Source organism: Leiobunum rupestre, chromosome 1, assembly GCF_980474605.1.
Source record: "Leiobunum rupestre chromosome 1, qqLeiRupe1.1.hap1, whole genome shotgun sequence".
NCBI classification, from domain to species: Eukaryota; Metazoa; Arthropoda; class Arachnida; order Opiliones; family Sclerosomatidae; genus Leiobunum; species Leiobunum rupestre.
In genome coordinates, this window is record NC_143384.1 from 69,796,315 (window position 1) to 69,809,858 (window position 13,544).

Below are 13,544 nucleotides of genomic sequence, written 5' to 3' on the forward strand. Positions count from 1 at the left end.
AGAGATCACTTTGAGAACTTAATTCTTTTAAATTGCCCAATCAAATCCAGGTGCGATAAAGTTCTCCATAATGTGTCTGTTCAAGATTTGGCGAAGTTTGAAAAACAAGTTGCCAAAAGTAGCAATATAGTCCGGCGTTTACGTCAGCATCTACATTCCTGAAAACGATCATTTGGCGAGAATAGCGCATTAATAATATTTTAATATAATATCAATTTAATTCTAAATTTTCATTTAACATTAATTTAATTCTTAATAGTAATTTAATTCTTAATAGTAATTTAATTCTTAATAGTAATTTAATTCTTAATAGTAATTTAATTCTTAATAGTAATTTAATTCTTAATAGTAATTTAATTCTTAATAGTAATTTAATTCTTAATAGTAATTTAATTCTTAATAGTAATTTAATTTTTAATAGTAATTTAATTCTTAATAGTAATTTAATTCTTAATTTACATTTAATATTAATTGAATTTTTAATTTTCATTTAATATTAATTTCATTCTTAATTTTCATTTAATATTAATTTAATTCTTGATAGTAATTCAATTCTTAATAATAATTTAATTCTTAATAGAAATTAATTCTTAATAGTAATTTAATTCATAATAGTAATTTAATTCTTAATACTAATTTATTTCTTAATACTAATTTGATTGCTAATAGTAATTTAATTCTTAATAATAATTTAATTCTTAATAGTAGTTTAATTCTATATAGTCATTTAATTCTTAATAGTAGTTTAATTCTAAATAGTCATTTAATTCTTAATAGTCATTTAATTCTTAATAGTAGTTTTCTAAATAGTCATTTAATTCTTAATAGTAGTTTAATTCTAAATAGTCATTTAATTATTAATAGTAGTTTTCTAAATAGTCATTTAATTCTTAATAGTAGTTTAATTCTAAATAGTCATTTAATTCTTAATAGTAGTTTTCTAAATAGTAATTTAATTCTTAATTTTCATTAAATATTAATTTTAAATGTAGTTATTTATTTCTTAATTTTCATTTAGTATTAATTTGTAAGTAATTTATTTCTTAATTTTCATTTAGTATTAATTTGTGAGTAATTTATTTCTTAATTTTTATTTAACATTAATTTTATTCGTACTTTTTATTTAATATTAATTTTATTCTTACTTTTTATTTCATATTAATTTTATTCTTACTTTTTATTTAATATTAATTTTAGTCTTACTTTTTATTTAATATTAATTTTATTCCTACTTTTTATTTAATATTAATTTTATTCCTACTTTTTATTTAATATTTATATATTTTATATATTTCTTAATTTTTATTTTATATTTATATATTTTATATATTTATATATTTTTTAATTTTTATTTAATATTTATATATATTTATATATTTCTTAATTAGTATTTAATATTTATATATTTTATATATTTCTTAATTTTTATTTAATATTTATATATTTTATATATTTATATATTTTTTAATTTTTATTTAATATTTATATATATTTATATATTTCTTAATTAGTATTTAATATTTATATATTTTATATATTTCTTAATTTGTATTTAATATTTATATATTTTATATATTTCTTAATTTTTATTTAATATTTATATATTTTATATATTTCTTAATTTTTATTTAATATTTATATATTTTATATATTTTATATATTTCTTAATTTTTATTTAAAATTTATATATTTTATATATTTTATATATTTTTTAATTTTAATACTATTTTAATATTTATATATTTTATATATTTCTTAATTTTAATACTATTTTAATATTTATATATTTTATATATTTTATATATTTCTTAATTTTAATACTATTTTAATATTTATATATTTTATATATTTATTAATTTTAATACTATTTTAATATTTATATATTTTATATATTTTATATATTTCTTAATTTTAATACTATTTTAATATTTATATATTTTATATATTTCTTAATTTTAATACTATTTTAATATTTATATATTTTATATATTTCTTAATTTTAATACTATTTTAATATTTATATATTTTATATATTTTATATATTTCTTAATTTTAATACTATTTTAATATTTATATATTTTATATATTTTTTAATTTTAATACTATTTTAATATTTATATATTTTATATATTTCTTAATTTTAATACTATTTTAATATTTATATATTTTATATATTTTATATATTTCTTAATTTTAATACTATTTTAATATTTATATATTTTATATATTTCTTAATTTTAATACTATTTTAATATTTATATATTTTATATATTTCTTAATTTTAATACTATTTTAATATTTATATATTTTATATATTTTATATATTTCTTAATTTTAATACTATTTTAATATTTATATATTTTATATATTTCTTAATTTTAATACTATTTTATTATTTATATATTTTATATATTTCTTAATTTTAATACTATTTTATTATTTATATATTTTATATATTTCTTAATTTTAATACTATTTTAATATTTAATTCTTTAAGTACGTTTTTGATTTTAACCTCCAGTTCTAACTAGATAGAGGGCTATATATAGAACAGACGAAACGAAAAGCCTTAAATATACTATCCCTCCAAGGGCCTCTCTACCTTTGGTAATGATGTCAACCAAAAACGGAATTTATGAAATTGGTTCTTTTATCAGAGTATAATTCGGCGCCATTTCTGTGGGGAAAAAAAAACAATTTTCTTTATACTCGCGACGTCTAGCGGATTAAGTTGGCAAAGTGATATCTCATTACGGGTTAATCGAACGAAGTAATGGCAGAATCACCCTCTCTTATTATTGCGGCCATTACTCCAATTATACGCGTCTTCCTTCAAAGGCCACTCGCGTCCAACGGCGAAATCATTATTTGACGCCCTCTACCGGTCGAGTGGGCAAATGCAACATTATCGTAATACGTACTTACGACCACTACGCCTACACAAATAAAGTAGGCTCTCGTCCATTTCCTTCGACATTAGCGCGAGCTTCAAGAACGTTACCCCGAAACGCCTACCTGTACGCTTACAGAGACAGTGTCGAAGTATCCGTTCTACACGTAGACGTACGTAATTGCTAAGCCTCCATTACCGTATAAGAAAACCCTTCTGAAGAAGAGGAATAATGGCTCTAAATTGTAGATCATTGGAGGCATCGGAGACGTGCGCGTATTGACAACCCTTAACGTCAGACTGGCCGCCTTCTACAAGCCTTCCCTCTCCGGGAAGTTAATGTCTCGGCCAAAGGCGGGGCCGATGCGTTACTGAATGTCAGTGGGCGCGTGGGACTAGTGTGGGCCTAAGATTGAAATGCCCAATTAGAGACTCATTTCGGGTTTCCATGGTAACGACCTTAGAATGGTCACGAGGGGTCAATTACCCGCTATTCAGAGTGGTCAATTGGCCAAGGCAAGGCCGCTTGATTAATTATAATGACGGACTGGAAGAGCGGGAAAGAATCGTTCTTTTTATGGGCAACAGTTCCTAGAAAAGTTCCCTCCGTTTTTGTTGATAATTTGTAGTCTAAGCCTTGACTCTAACAATTTATATTTTTGGTTAATTTTGGGAAGTTTCTAGAGCAGTAGACCGGTTATATCAAACTATTTCAACTCCTATATTTCACCGATTAAAATCCGATACTTATATTTTATCATTTTTAAAGCATTGACATATTTTAAACCGATATCGATATTTCAACCGTTACCACTTTTTACGTTAAATCCCTAATGATTTGCATGTATTACTTTATCGCACAGTGTAGCCGATGCCGCCGTCGCCGCCAACAACGAATTTTACATAATTACACAAAAGTTACATCTAGAAGAGTCAATGATAGGAAATATCATACCCTAAGTATAGAGCATAGCGCCGAATTAATTTCGGTCGGCGGCGGCGTTTGGCGAAAAACACCCGGCGGCGGCGAGCCCTCTGATTTTTCAAAAATCATTGGCGGCGTTGATTTTGGCGGTGGCGGCGGCGTGAAGGGGAAAAAGTGTCTCCCCCAATTTGAAAATTAAAAAAAAAAATCCAAAATGTTTGGGGGGAAAAAGTTACGTATTAAAACTCAGACAATTTCGGCGGCGGGAATAAAATTTAACGGCGGCGGCGTCGGCAGAGCAACAAAAAGTAAATGACTCGGCAGCGGCAGTTCGGCGCCAGAGAAAATATCACGGACGGCGGCGTTGAAACGGTGGCGCTAGGCTCTACCTCAGTATCCCATTAAGAACCTATACGACCGGGGCCCAGAAGTTGGTCATTTGCCCATTTTTGTAAATTTTCCCCTAGAAATCTACATACATTTGAAAAGTTAAGTGCGATTTGAATAAAAATTATTATAATAGTTAAGTAATACCCTCTTTTCACTAAATTTATAGTCGTATCATAAAAATTTTCTTTGTTGAAAAATTTAAGTACGTTAATTTTGTAATGGTGCAAGGCGTTTAAGATAATTGTTGAACTATTACTGCAAAATGTTCTTAATGTATTAAGTGGATTGAATGTCTCCTGATGTCTGGCCATTTTGTTTATAGATTTTAACCAGATACCGATATTTCCACCGTTATCACCGATAAATAACAAAATGTGGGTTTGTCAAATATCGGTTATCTGTGAGATAAAATACTAATTTTTCCCCCACCGCAATTTATTTATTAACTTAAATAAATATAATTGTAATAAGTATGACAGTTCTAATTATTCTAACGCGTTTTGGTTTTGTTTTACCAATGAGCATATAAATCATTACGTGGTTAAGGACTGAGAACTCTTCGCGGGCTGTATCTGGTCTATGGAGTGTCATGTAATGTGTGCAAGAGAAATACTGCCTCTTTCAAGGATCAACCAAGGCTTATTGAAAATTAAAATCGATTATTTCAAACACGTCCTACGTTTATGAAGCTAGTTATTTTCGAATTTGAGACCTAAATTTGTTTTTACCATCACACTATCATGGTAGTAAATTTGCCCAGGAATAGAGTGAAATTTAGTTGATTTTATAAAATAAAACGTGGTCTTGCCCAGCTCGTTAAAATGTTGCTCTTACGTCACAAGACGCGGTTTTATTACCATATTCTTCGCACGAGCGATTTGCACGCGCGCTAGAAAAATCTATATTCCTCTGGCGACTGTAGCGCGCGCTCGCAGACTCGTAAAAGTAAGAGACTGTGACGTAAGAGCAACATTTAAACAAGAAGGCCACGTTAATTCTTAAAAAGAACTATTACGCCATCCCTCCGAGATAGACTATCATTAACAGTTGGCAGAACATTTTAGCCAGCCTATTATTTTGAATTACATTTTATCGGTCAGGTTTCTCGCTTTATCAAAATCCGTCTATAAATATCGCTTCTTCGTAGAGTGAGGTACGTTCCGTCCTAATTTGTTTCTATTAGCACCGCTAGATGGCGCTCGCTAGATGGCGCTCGCTAGATGGCGCTCGCTAGATGGCGCTCTCTAGTTGGCGCTCTCTAGTTGCCGGCTTTCGTACTAAAAACTGTCGAAGTGTCTTCTCGTGTTTCGAGTGGCTTTATCACTACCGCTCCAATACCATCCGAGTACGCGGCGCCACTTTGCCTTGATTATTCATAGCCTACTTGAAGTATACGGCCAGGTCTACGCGTCCAGGCAGATAAGGCCGGTCTAAAGTTGACGACAAACCGCGGTTCTTCGAAACTTTATCTCATCGAAAAGCAACTCCCGTACTTCTATTTGTCCCAATAGTCACATTCAAAAGTCTCCGTTAGAATACGGAGGCTGCATTTAAATTTCGGATTATTTAGGCCTTTCCCCGGCCGAACTATTCGAGATTCGATCGCCGGAGGCGTTTTTAAATGTTTTTCGTTTTCCCCAAGCCGTTACGTTACGTCCCCTAGCGGCAAATTAGCAAAGTTTCGAATTAAAATCTTCCCTTTCGTCGGGAGTTCTTTCGCACCGCAATCACTTTTGTTTTTATCGTTATTACCTTATCTCATTTGCCGAACGCCAAAAGTTGTACGTGGTATTTTGGCTAAATTGACTGGTTAAGTTTAAAATATATATAGCCATTTTATACTTTAAAAGGCTTTTCTTGTTACCATTCAATGAGAGTTCTTAATTTGACGCCGAAATCGACTATTTAACTTCGTTCCTTTATTTTATTTTATTTTACAAATTTCAACACTCGAATATACAAGAAGTTCAATTACCATGTTTCAAATTGTATTAGTATAGGGTAAAATGATTTTGGGCCAGTCGGCTGTTTGACTTTACTTTGAAAGTAATTCGTTAAATATACGTTCATCGGTAAATTATCCGAAAGCTTCTTTACCGAAAGTTTAAAATGTTTTCGCGTTTAAACCCATTGAGTTGGGAATATTAATCTAGAGGTTCAATCGAAACGTCGGATTTCAGTATTTCGCGAAACAAGTTTTTAAAAATAAGAATACTGTCGTCTGCTCCCATCGGCGTCCCAAATGACGAGAAAACGTTATCATTCTACCCGTGGCGCCGTCTATCTCTCAATGATTCGTTCAAATAAGACGCGTTTTCAAGCAAAAAGATTTTTTTTCTTCAAAATAATGGATGGCGCCAGGGATCATATGATAACGTTTGCTCGTCATTTTAGAGCAGACGGCACATTCGTATTTTTCAAAAACTTGTTTCGCGGGGAGCAGATTTGATTGGATCTCTAGATTAATATTCCCAACTCAATGTTTAAACCTTATTCAGTATTCGTTTTCATTAGATGAGGTGGAACTGTTTTAGCTTTCATGTTTTAAACATTTAAATTAGTACAAAAAACAACAAACGCGCCACCACTGGAGAAAGGTCTTGAAAAATACCAGAAATTGTTTGGCTGAATCTGATCACGAGGTGCTGAAAGGGAGGTGCCGAGGAACTACTGAATTTGAACACAAATGTTTCAAACTCCGACGTGACGTGATTATTTATCATTATTCGTAACCGAAATCTATCGCTACGCCCTCTTTCAGCGGTAGGCGAAAACATTGAGAAGTGGTTTAAAGGGAGTAGAAAGTGTAGTGGATCAACAATTTTCATGTTTTGTTATTGTTTGACTCTAGGGTGTGCTATTCCTACCGCCTTTTGTAATAGTCGAACGCAGGGTTTAGCCTACTTTTCATTTCACTTCGGAACCCACAACCGATTTTAAGGGACCTTCTCCTATTACTCCACACAGCGACGACATTTACCATCTGTGCAATTTGTAGAAGACACCATACGGTAACAAACTGATATAGAGTAGAAGGCTATCAGCGAAACTTGTGAACACTTTTCATACGCAATGTCTTGTTTTTGAGGCGTGAAATTAACAAGTGGGCCTAAAGTTAATGTACAATATCTGGATTAAAACAAGTTTACCCGTTAGGATTAATGTTTCATGCGCTTCCATAGGGCCTTCCACTCTATATGAGTTGGTTACTTTATGCATTAGTGCTTCTAACCAGGGCCACCGAGAGCGAACCCGGGCCCCGGTAAAGTTTTAATTTTGGCCCCCACGAGAGAGCCATTACTACAGAAGATAGCCATACCTTTTTCGGAGAGAAACCCGGTATAAGTACACCTCGATTGTTCAAACGTGGGCCGCTAGTCTGCAAAGGCCCCGGTAATTTGTACCGGCTTCCCCCCTCTGTTGTCGGGCCTGCTTCTAACCGATTTCATCCATAGGGCCTTCCACTCTATGTGAGTGGGTTACTCTATCAGCGGGACTCTTATTTTGGCTCATATTCGGCCCTTTAGTTTCTAAATATTGTTAATACGCGTCGTCTGCTTTAATTTCTAACTGTTATCTGGTTACCAATTTCATTTTTAATTTAAGTCCTATATTATTATATAAACAGATTTTGCGTCCTATATAATCCTATATTTTTTAAATCCTATATTTCCTATAAAGAATTTAAATTTGAGACTGGGCAACCGGCTTTAGTTCTCAGGGAATTGAAGAAAAAGGAACTCACCTAGAAAGGCTTTGGGCGAAATGATTCCGGTTCTCTTGGCAACGGTGATGGCGATACCAGTTTCTAGAAACGGGACCGTGAAGTCCACCGCCTTCTGCCTCTCCGAGTTGATTTTGATGCTCGTCACCACGATGTCAGCTTTGTGCTCCAGGAGCTCGGCTATCAACCCGTTCCAAGAACCATTCTGCGGGAACGCCACGTCAAAGCTCGTTTTTAAAAGTGCTCTTTTGGGACACTCGCGCTACTGGATGAAGATACTGACCGCGCTAAGTACTCCCCAAGTGCCGTCTTCAACTCTAGAAAGGTCGTACGTGAAGCCCAGGTCAGCGGCGAAGTTTTGTAACAGATCTATGCAGAATCCAGAGCAACATTGGAAGTACTTGGGGTCCTTCACGGCTTCAGACATGTTCACGCTTTTAAATAATTCAGATTTGTTAGTTTGAGCTTAGATTTCTCTAGATTTGTTAATTTTACGGAAAAATTTCCAGAAAATTTTCCGCCGGAAAAAATAATAAATTGAAACATAAATTACTTTATAACGGTTTTTAATGTTTTTATGATAAAACTAGTCTAGAGGTTTAGTTTTACTTTTAGATTCGAAAAAATGAGGCGAAAATGCCGCTTTATTTAAATTTGCAAACATTATTAGACTAATCGTGGAATTAAAACTTTTTTTTATTTTTTTCCGAAAATACGGAAAATTTCCGCTGAAATATTTCGGACATACAACTCTAGATATTTCAGACAGTCTAATAGTTAATATATTCCTTGGACTCTTACATGGTCTTTAAATTTGAAAAAAAAACTACACATTTTGAGAGAGTCTACATTTGTTTACGATAAGTTTTGAAATTGGTTAAAATCGTGTAAAATTAAGAAAACAAGAATTAAAATATTTAAAAAAATTACTTACTTTTATAACTTAGAAAATAAATAAATATTTTCAGTAAATATTTATTTAAAATTAACGCTATCTTTAAAATAGGGGAAATTTGAAGCAAGAAAGTCTGACGTATGGGCGTCATTCAAATTCTTCTGTAATCTAACCTTCTGAAGTTGAATACACTGCTTTCGCAATAGTGCTTCTAAGGGAAAACTGATCGGGTCATTTTGGTCCTTATTATCAGATATCTGAATATAATCAATTAGTAAGATTAATCTTTTATATGCCCTTCGCTCAGCAAATTGATCTCCTGAATCATTCTCCGAAATAACCTATCTGAGCTGATCTGGTATAATTCATCTGACCTGACCCAGTTAGCTGTCTGTCGGTTTACAATGAATCCTGATTAGTTTCCGGTTTAATCTATCTGCTTGCCATTTTGACCCGTATCAACTGATCTGATAATCAGATATCAATCTGATCAATCGTTATTATTTCCTCGGGTCGGATAACCTGAGAATTGCTTTTAAGCGCTATACTTCAAGCAGTACCGGATTTAAAAATCAGCTAGGCTAGGATTTAAAGCCAGTATTCCAGGCGGCCGGGTTACAACGTGTAGGATGGTGGTGGAAAGCCCTTCATGCCACGCGAGCCAACAGCTCCCTCCACTAACTATTACCGTTAACCTCGACAAGTTTTTCTGGAAGGGGAAACCGAAGAACTCGGGGGAAAACCCCTTAAACCAGTAGAGAGAGAACTTGCAAACTCAATGCAGGAGTAGATTTTGGTGGGGGCCTATGTAAGGAAAACCTAAAACGCCAAAACTCGCGTGTCCCGAAGCTGAGAAAAATGATTTTCAAATAATAAAGCCACAAGCCTGATATGTTTTTCTCATAAACCGAATCAGTTAGTGGGGGCCCATATCCCTGTGACTAGTAGGCCTAGTCCTAAATCCGGCACTGACTTCAAGCTATTCAATGTCGAAATAAGGTCAGCTTTCATTGCATTTTTTAATTAACGCGCTACTAGCATATGAGGCGAGCACATTATTTGCGAAATGAGTTATTTTTGTTTGTGGTCACGTACCCGATGAATTCCGACTCTGGCGCGTATCGGCAGAGAACGGCCCTAGTCGATTTGCAGTCGCCAGTCTCGTTGTCAGGCGGGGCCATGTTGACATAAGGTGGCTCTTCCATAAAGGTCACCTTCAAGTTGAACTTTTCCGGCACCCCTGGTGGCGGCTTCGGAGAATTTCCTGGCCACACAATATCTTTGATTTCCAGACCATCTCTCGTCCATGTACCAATCTGTAGTGGCCGCAAAAATATTATTAACTATATTTTATTTTGAAGAAAGACCATTTTAAAAAAACATTTGATCAATGTGTTAAACATTAACTGTATGCTATCTCATTGTTTATGGTATTTACAGGGTTGCCACAGTTTTTTCACAATCATTCCCATACTTTTCCAGTTTTTCCATGACCATCTCCGGAGATTTTCCCTGACTGATTTTGTGCGAAGATTTTGTATTTTTTAACCTATATTTTAGTAATAGTTTCCTATTTGCAACCGAAATTAAATTCCCTGACACTTCCCTGATTTTTATACCCATATTCAAATTCCCTGACAATTCCAGGCTTTCCAGGTACCGTGGCAACCCTGATTTATTGGCAGAAGTACACAGGAGATAATTATGCATCTTATTATGATGTTAATATTGTTTTCTTCGCAGATTTCCGCTGATTTTTGACAAAAACGTTATGGAACAAAAATAGTGCAAGACTAATTACATCGCATAGTACATTACATTACATTACATTAGAGAAACATAAACTATATATTCCAGAACGTTTGGGTCATATAGAGTAACCTACTCACATAGAGTGAAAGGCTATCAGCGAAACACTTTTCGTACGCAACGTCTTGTTTTCGAGGAGTTAATTAAACAAGTTGGCCCGAAGATCATGTACAATATCTGGATAAATAAGTCAGTTTATACTCTAAGAAATGTTAAAACAACACCATCGCTCTTCGGACTATATTTATCCCCGATTTAAAAAAAAGGTTAACAGGTTAGGATTTATGTTTTATGCGCTTTCGTAGGGCCTTCCATTCTATGTTAGTGGGTTACTCTATGGTCGGGAGTACCTAGATGTTCGAAAAGAAAAAGTTCTTTAAAATCGGTTAAGGGGAACGGCCAAGCTTTTCCAAATATGGTGCAAAACAAATTTTTCGCGCTTTTACGTTGTTTTTCCGTCTCACCGACTTCTCACCAGGTGTCGCGGCGGACGCGCGCTTTTCGATTTCCCGAAATTTCTTTATTTTATTAAAAATTAACCACTCAATATTTTTTGATGCGGTTTTCGCCATAAATTTCAGTTTTTAATGGGCTATAGGGCTATCTAACTGGTTAAAGCTTGACCGTTCGCCTTTAAAGGGAGTTTAAGCGCGCATTCAGTTCGCCGGCTAACGCAATCAAGTACTGGGACGAATTTTCACAAATGGCACACCTTTCGCTAACCCAGGGTATGAGTATGGGTGTTGTCGAAATACATTTATTTGTTTCTTCGTGTGCCCGAGTGCTCCGCAAATGTCTCTCTTTGTATACTCGTATTTATTTCGCCAAATTCGTCTTAATTGTACAAGGCTTAGGCGAATTTCAATTCCATTAAGTATTTACGCTTTTTTAAGTGTCGGCTCTGAGGTGCAGTAGCTCTTTTTTCAACAGATGACACTAGCGTCGAAATAAAAACAAGATAGTTAAGCTACATTTTGACCCAAAAGGCGGTACTTATAGGTACCCCTCGCGTTGATTGGCTCGTTGGTAAATTGGTCAATAACATAAATTACAGTAATTTTAAACAATATTTTTTACATGGGATGTATAATTTAGTTTAAAGTCCATTAAATAGAGTAAAAGTTGTCCAAATATAATACTCCATAAGGGCTCTCTGACGAGGTTATCATTTAACTATTTGGAATTTTAGCTTCCTTTGCCATTAGTAGATGGCTCAACGCTCTCCACGAAAGTCGTTTTTTGCGAAGAATCGGATAGATTCAAGACCATCTCAAATAATAGGGACTTTTTCATAATACAGGTGGCAGTGATAGAGCCGACAGTTGCTTTAACAAGTATGCTGCTAGATAAATAGTAAGTTGTCATAATAATAATAATCAGTTATTATTAAATTACTTTCCAAATATTAATTTTGGTTTATCTTGATTTGTCTTACAAAATATTATTATCCTAAACGTAGAAGTCAGAGAACTGTTCACCTAACTGAATCGGATGATAAAATTCAGATTGGTTACTTGAGATAATAAATCAGATACAATTAGGAAGAGATTTTTGCGTGAGGGCAATATAAAATATTAACCTGATCTGAGACTGAGTAACTGATTATTAAAAATTTTAATCCATGGTTGGAAGAACTATGGTTTGAAAGTTCGCGGCAAATTTTAATGTTTTTAAAATATGTTTTAATTAACTATTTAAAAAAAATCAGTCATGTATAGTATCGTATCTCTGCATACAAATTATCTCATGTCTTAATTGTACAAGGCCTAGACGTATTTCAATTCAAACAAGTATTGACGCTTCTAAAAAGTAAAAGACCTCTACGGTTACCAATAGAAGTTTCTATAAGACCAAATGAACGAAAAATAAAAATATACAATGTTACTTTTACAATACTTGTTTGAATTGAACTACGTCTAGCCCTTGTACAATTAATACTTTAAATAAAAAAAATTATATAGGACTGAAAATGTTTTAAATCGCAGATTAAAATTTAGCGCGTGCTTTCGAATCATATTTTTTTCGGAGATATGAAAAGTCAGTTTTTATATTTTATATTCTCCTCACGCAGAAATCTCTTCCTAAATTGTATCTGATTCAATATCTGAAGAAACCGGTATGAATGGATGTAATATAGTTAGGTGAACAGTTATCTGACTTCTCCGTTTAGGATAATAATCTTTTGGAAATCAAATCAAAATAAACCGAAATTAATATTTGGAAATCGATTACCGAGTACAAATAAATTGCATATTCGGCTACCAGATCACTCGAATAAGCTGCTCTCTAAACTCGTCGATTATTTGATTTTTCTATCCTCATTGCTTCAAAGTTCAAAGAGGGGTTTTCACAACTTTTGGGGGGCGATAAACAGTACCAACAAAGTCGTGTGGTTCATTTAAATTAAAGGAATATTTTTCAGCAATGAAAGTTACTTTATACTCCTTTTAAATTTAATTTCATAATTTATTGAATAAAACCAGCTCCTAATCAAGTACTCGATAACCCGACTCGTTAAAAATATTAATCGAGGTTTTTTTAGTTACTTGACTCGCATAAGAGAAAGTTTGGCCTTAATCAAGTACTCGATTACTCGACTCGACTTCAATATTACTCGATTCGAATAATCGATAAAATAAAATTGATATTCGATAACCGACTCGATGGCCTAAAACCTCTAATCGCTCAGTCCTACGCAATTGTGATCTGAGAATCGCTCAGCAGGGAAGAGAATTACTGACGAGGAGACTACCCGAGGTGATAATCACCGATTTGGTTGAAACTAGGTGAGTATGTAGACCTTATGGTAACACGAAATTTCACCAAGGGAAAAGTTGCAATGGGCATTAGTTTTGCCATGGCAACCGAAAATGTTTTTGACAACACAGTCTGTATATTGTCCCATTGAAAA

The 13,544-nt window shown here is 33.0% G+C and overlaps 1 protein-coding gene across 1 annotated transcript in view; it reads right to left on the reverse strand.

The window, feature by feature from the left end:
- The window catches only part of LOC149966214 (glutamate receptor ionotropic, NMDA 2B-like), a 111,818-nt gene that overhangs the window by 46,248 nt on the left and 52,026 nt on the right, over nt 1-13,544 (reverse strand). Inside the window, exons 4-6 of the mRNA XM_090167503.1 lie at nt 9,920-10,140; nt 8,213-8,363; nt 7,951-8,134 (exon numbers count right to left, since the gene is read on the reverse strand). Of these exons, the coding sequence (XP_090023629.1) occupies nt 7,951-8,134; nt 8,213-8,363; nt 9,920-10,140 (556 nt within the window). The remainder of the gene's footprint in view (nt 1-7,950; nt 8,135-8,212; nt 8,364-9,919; nt 10,141-13,544) is intronic.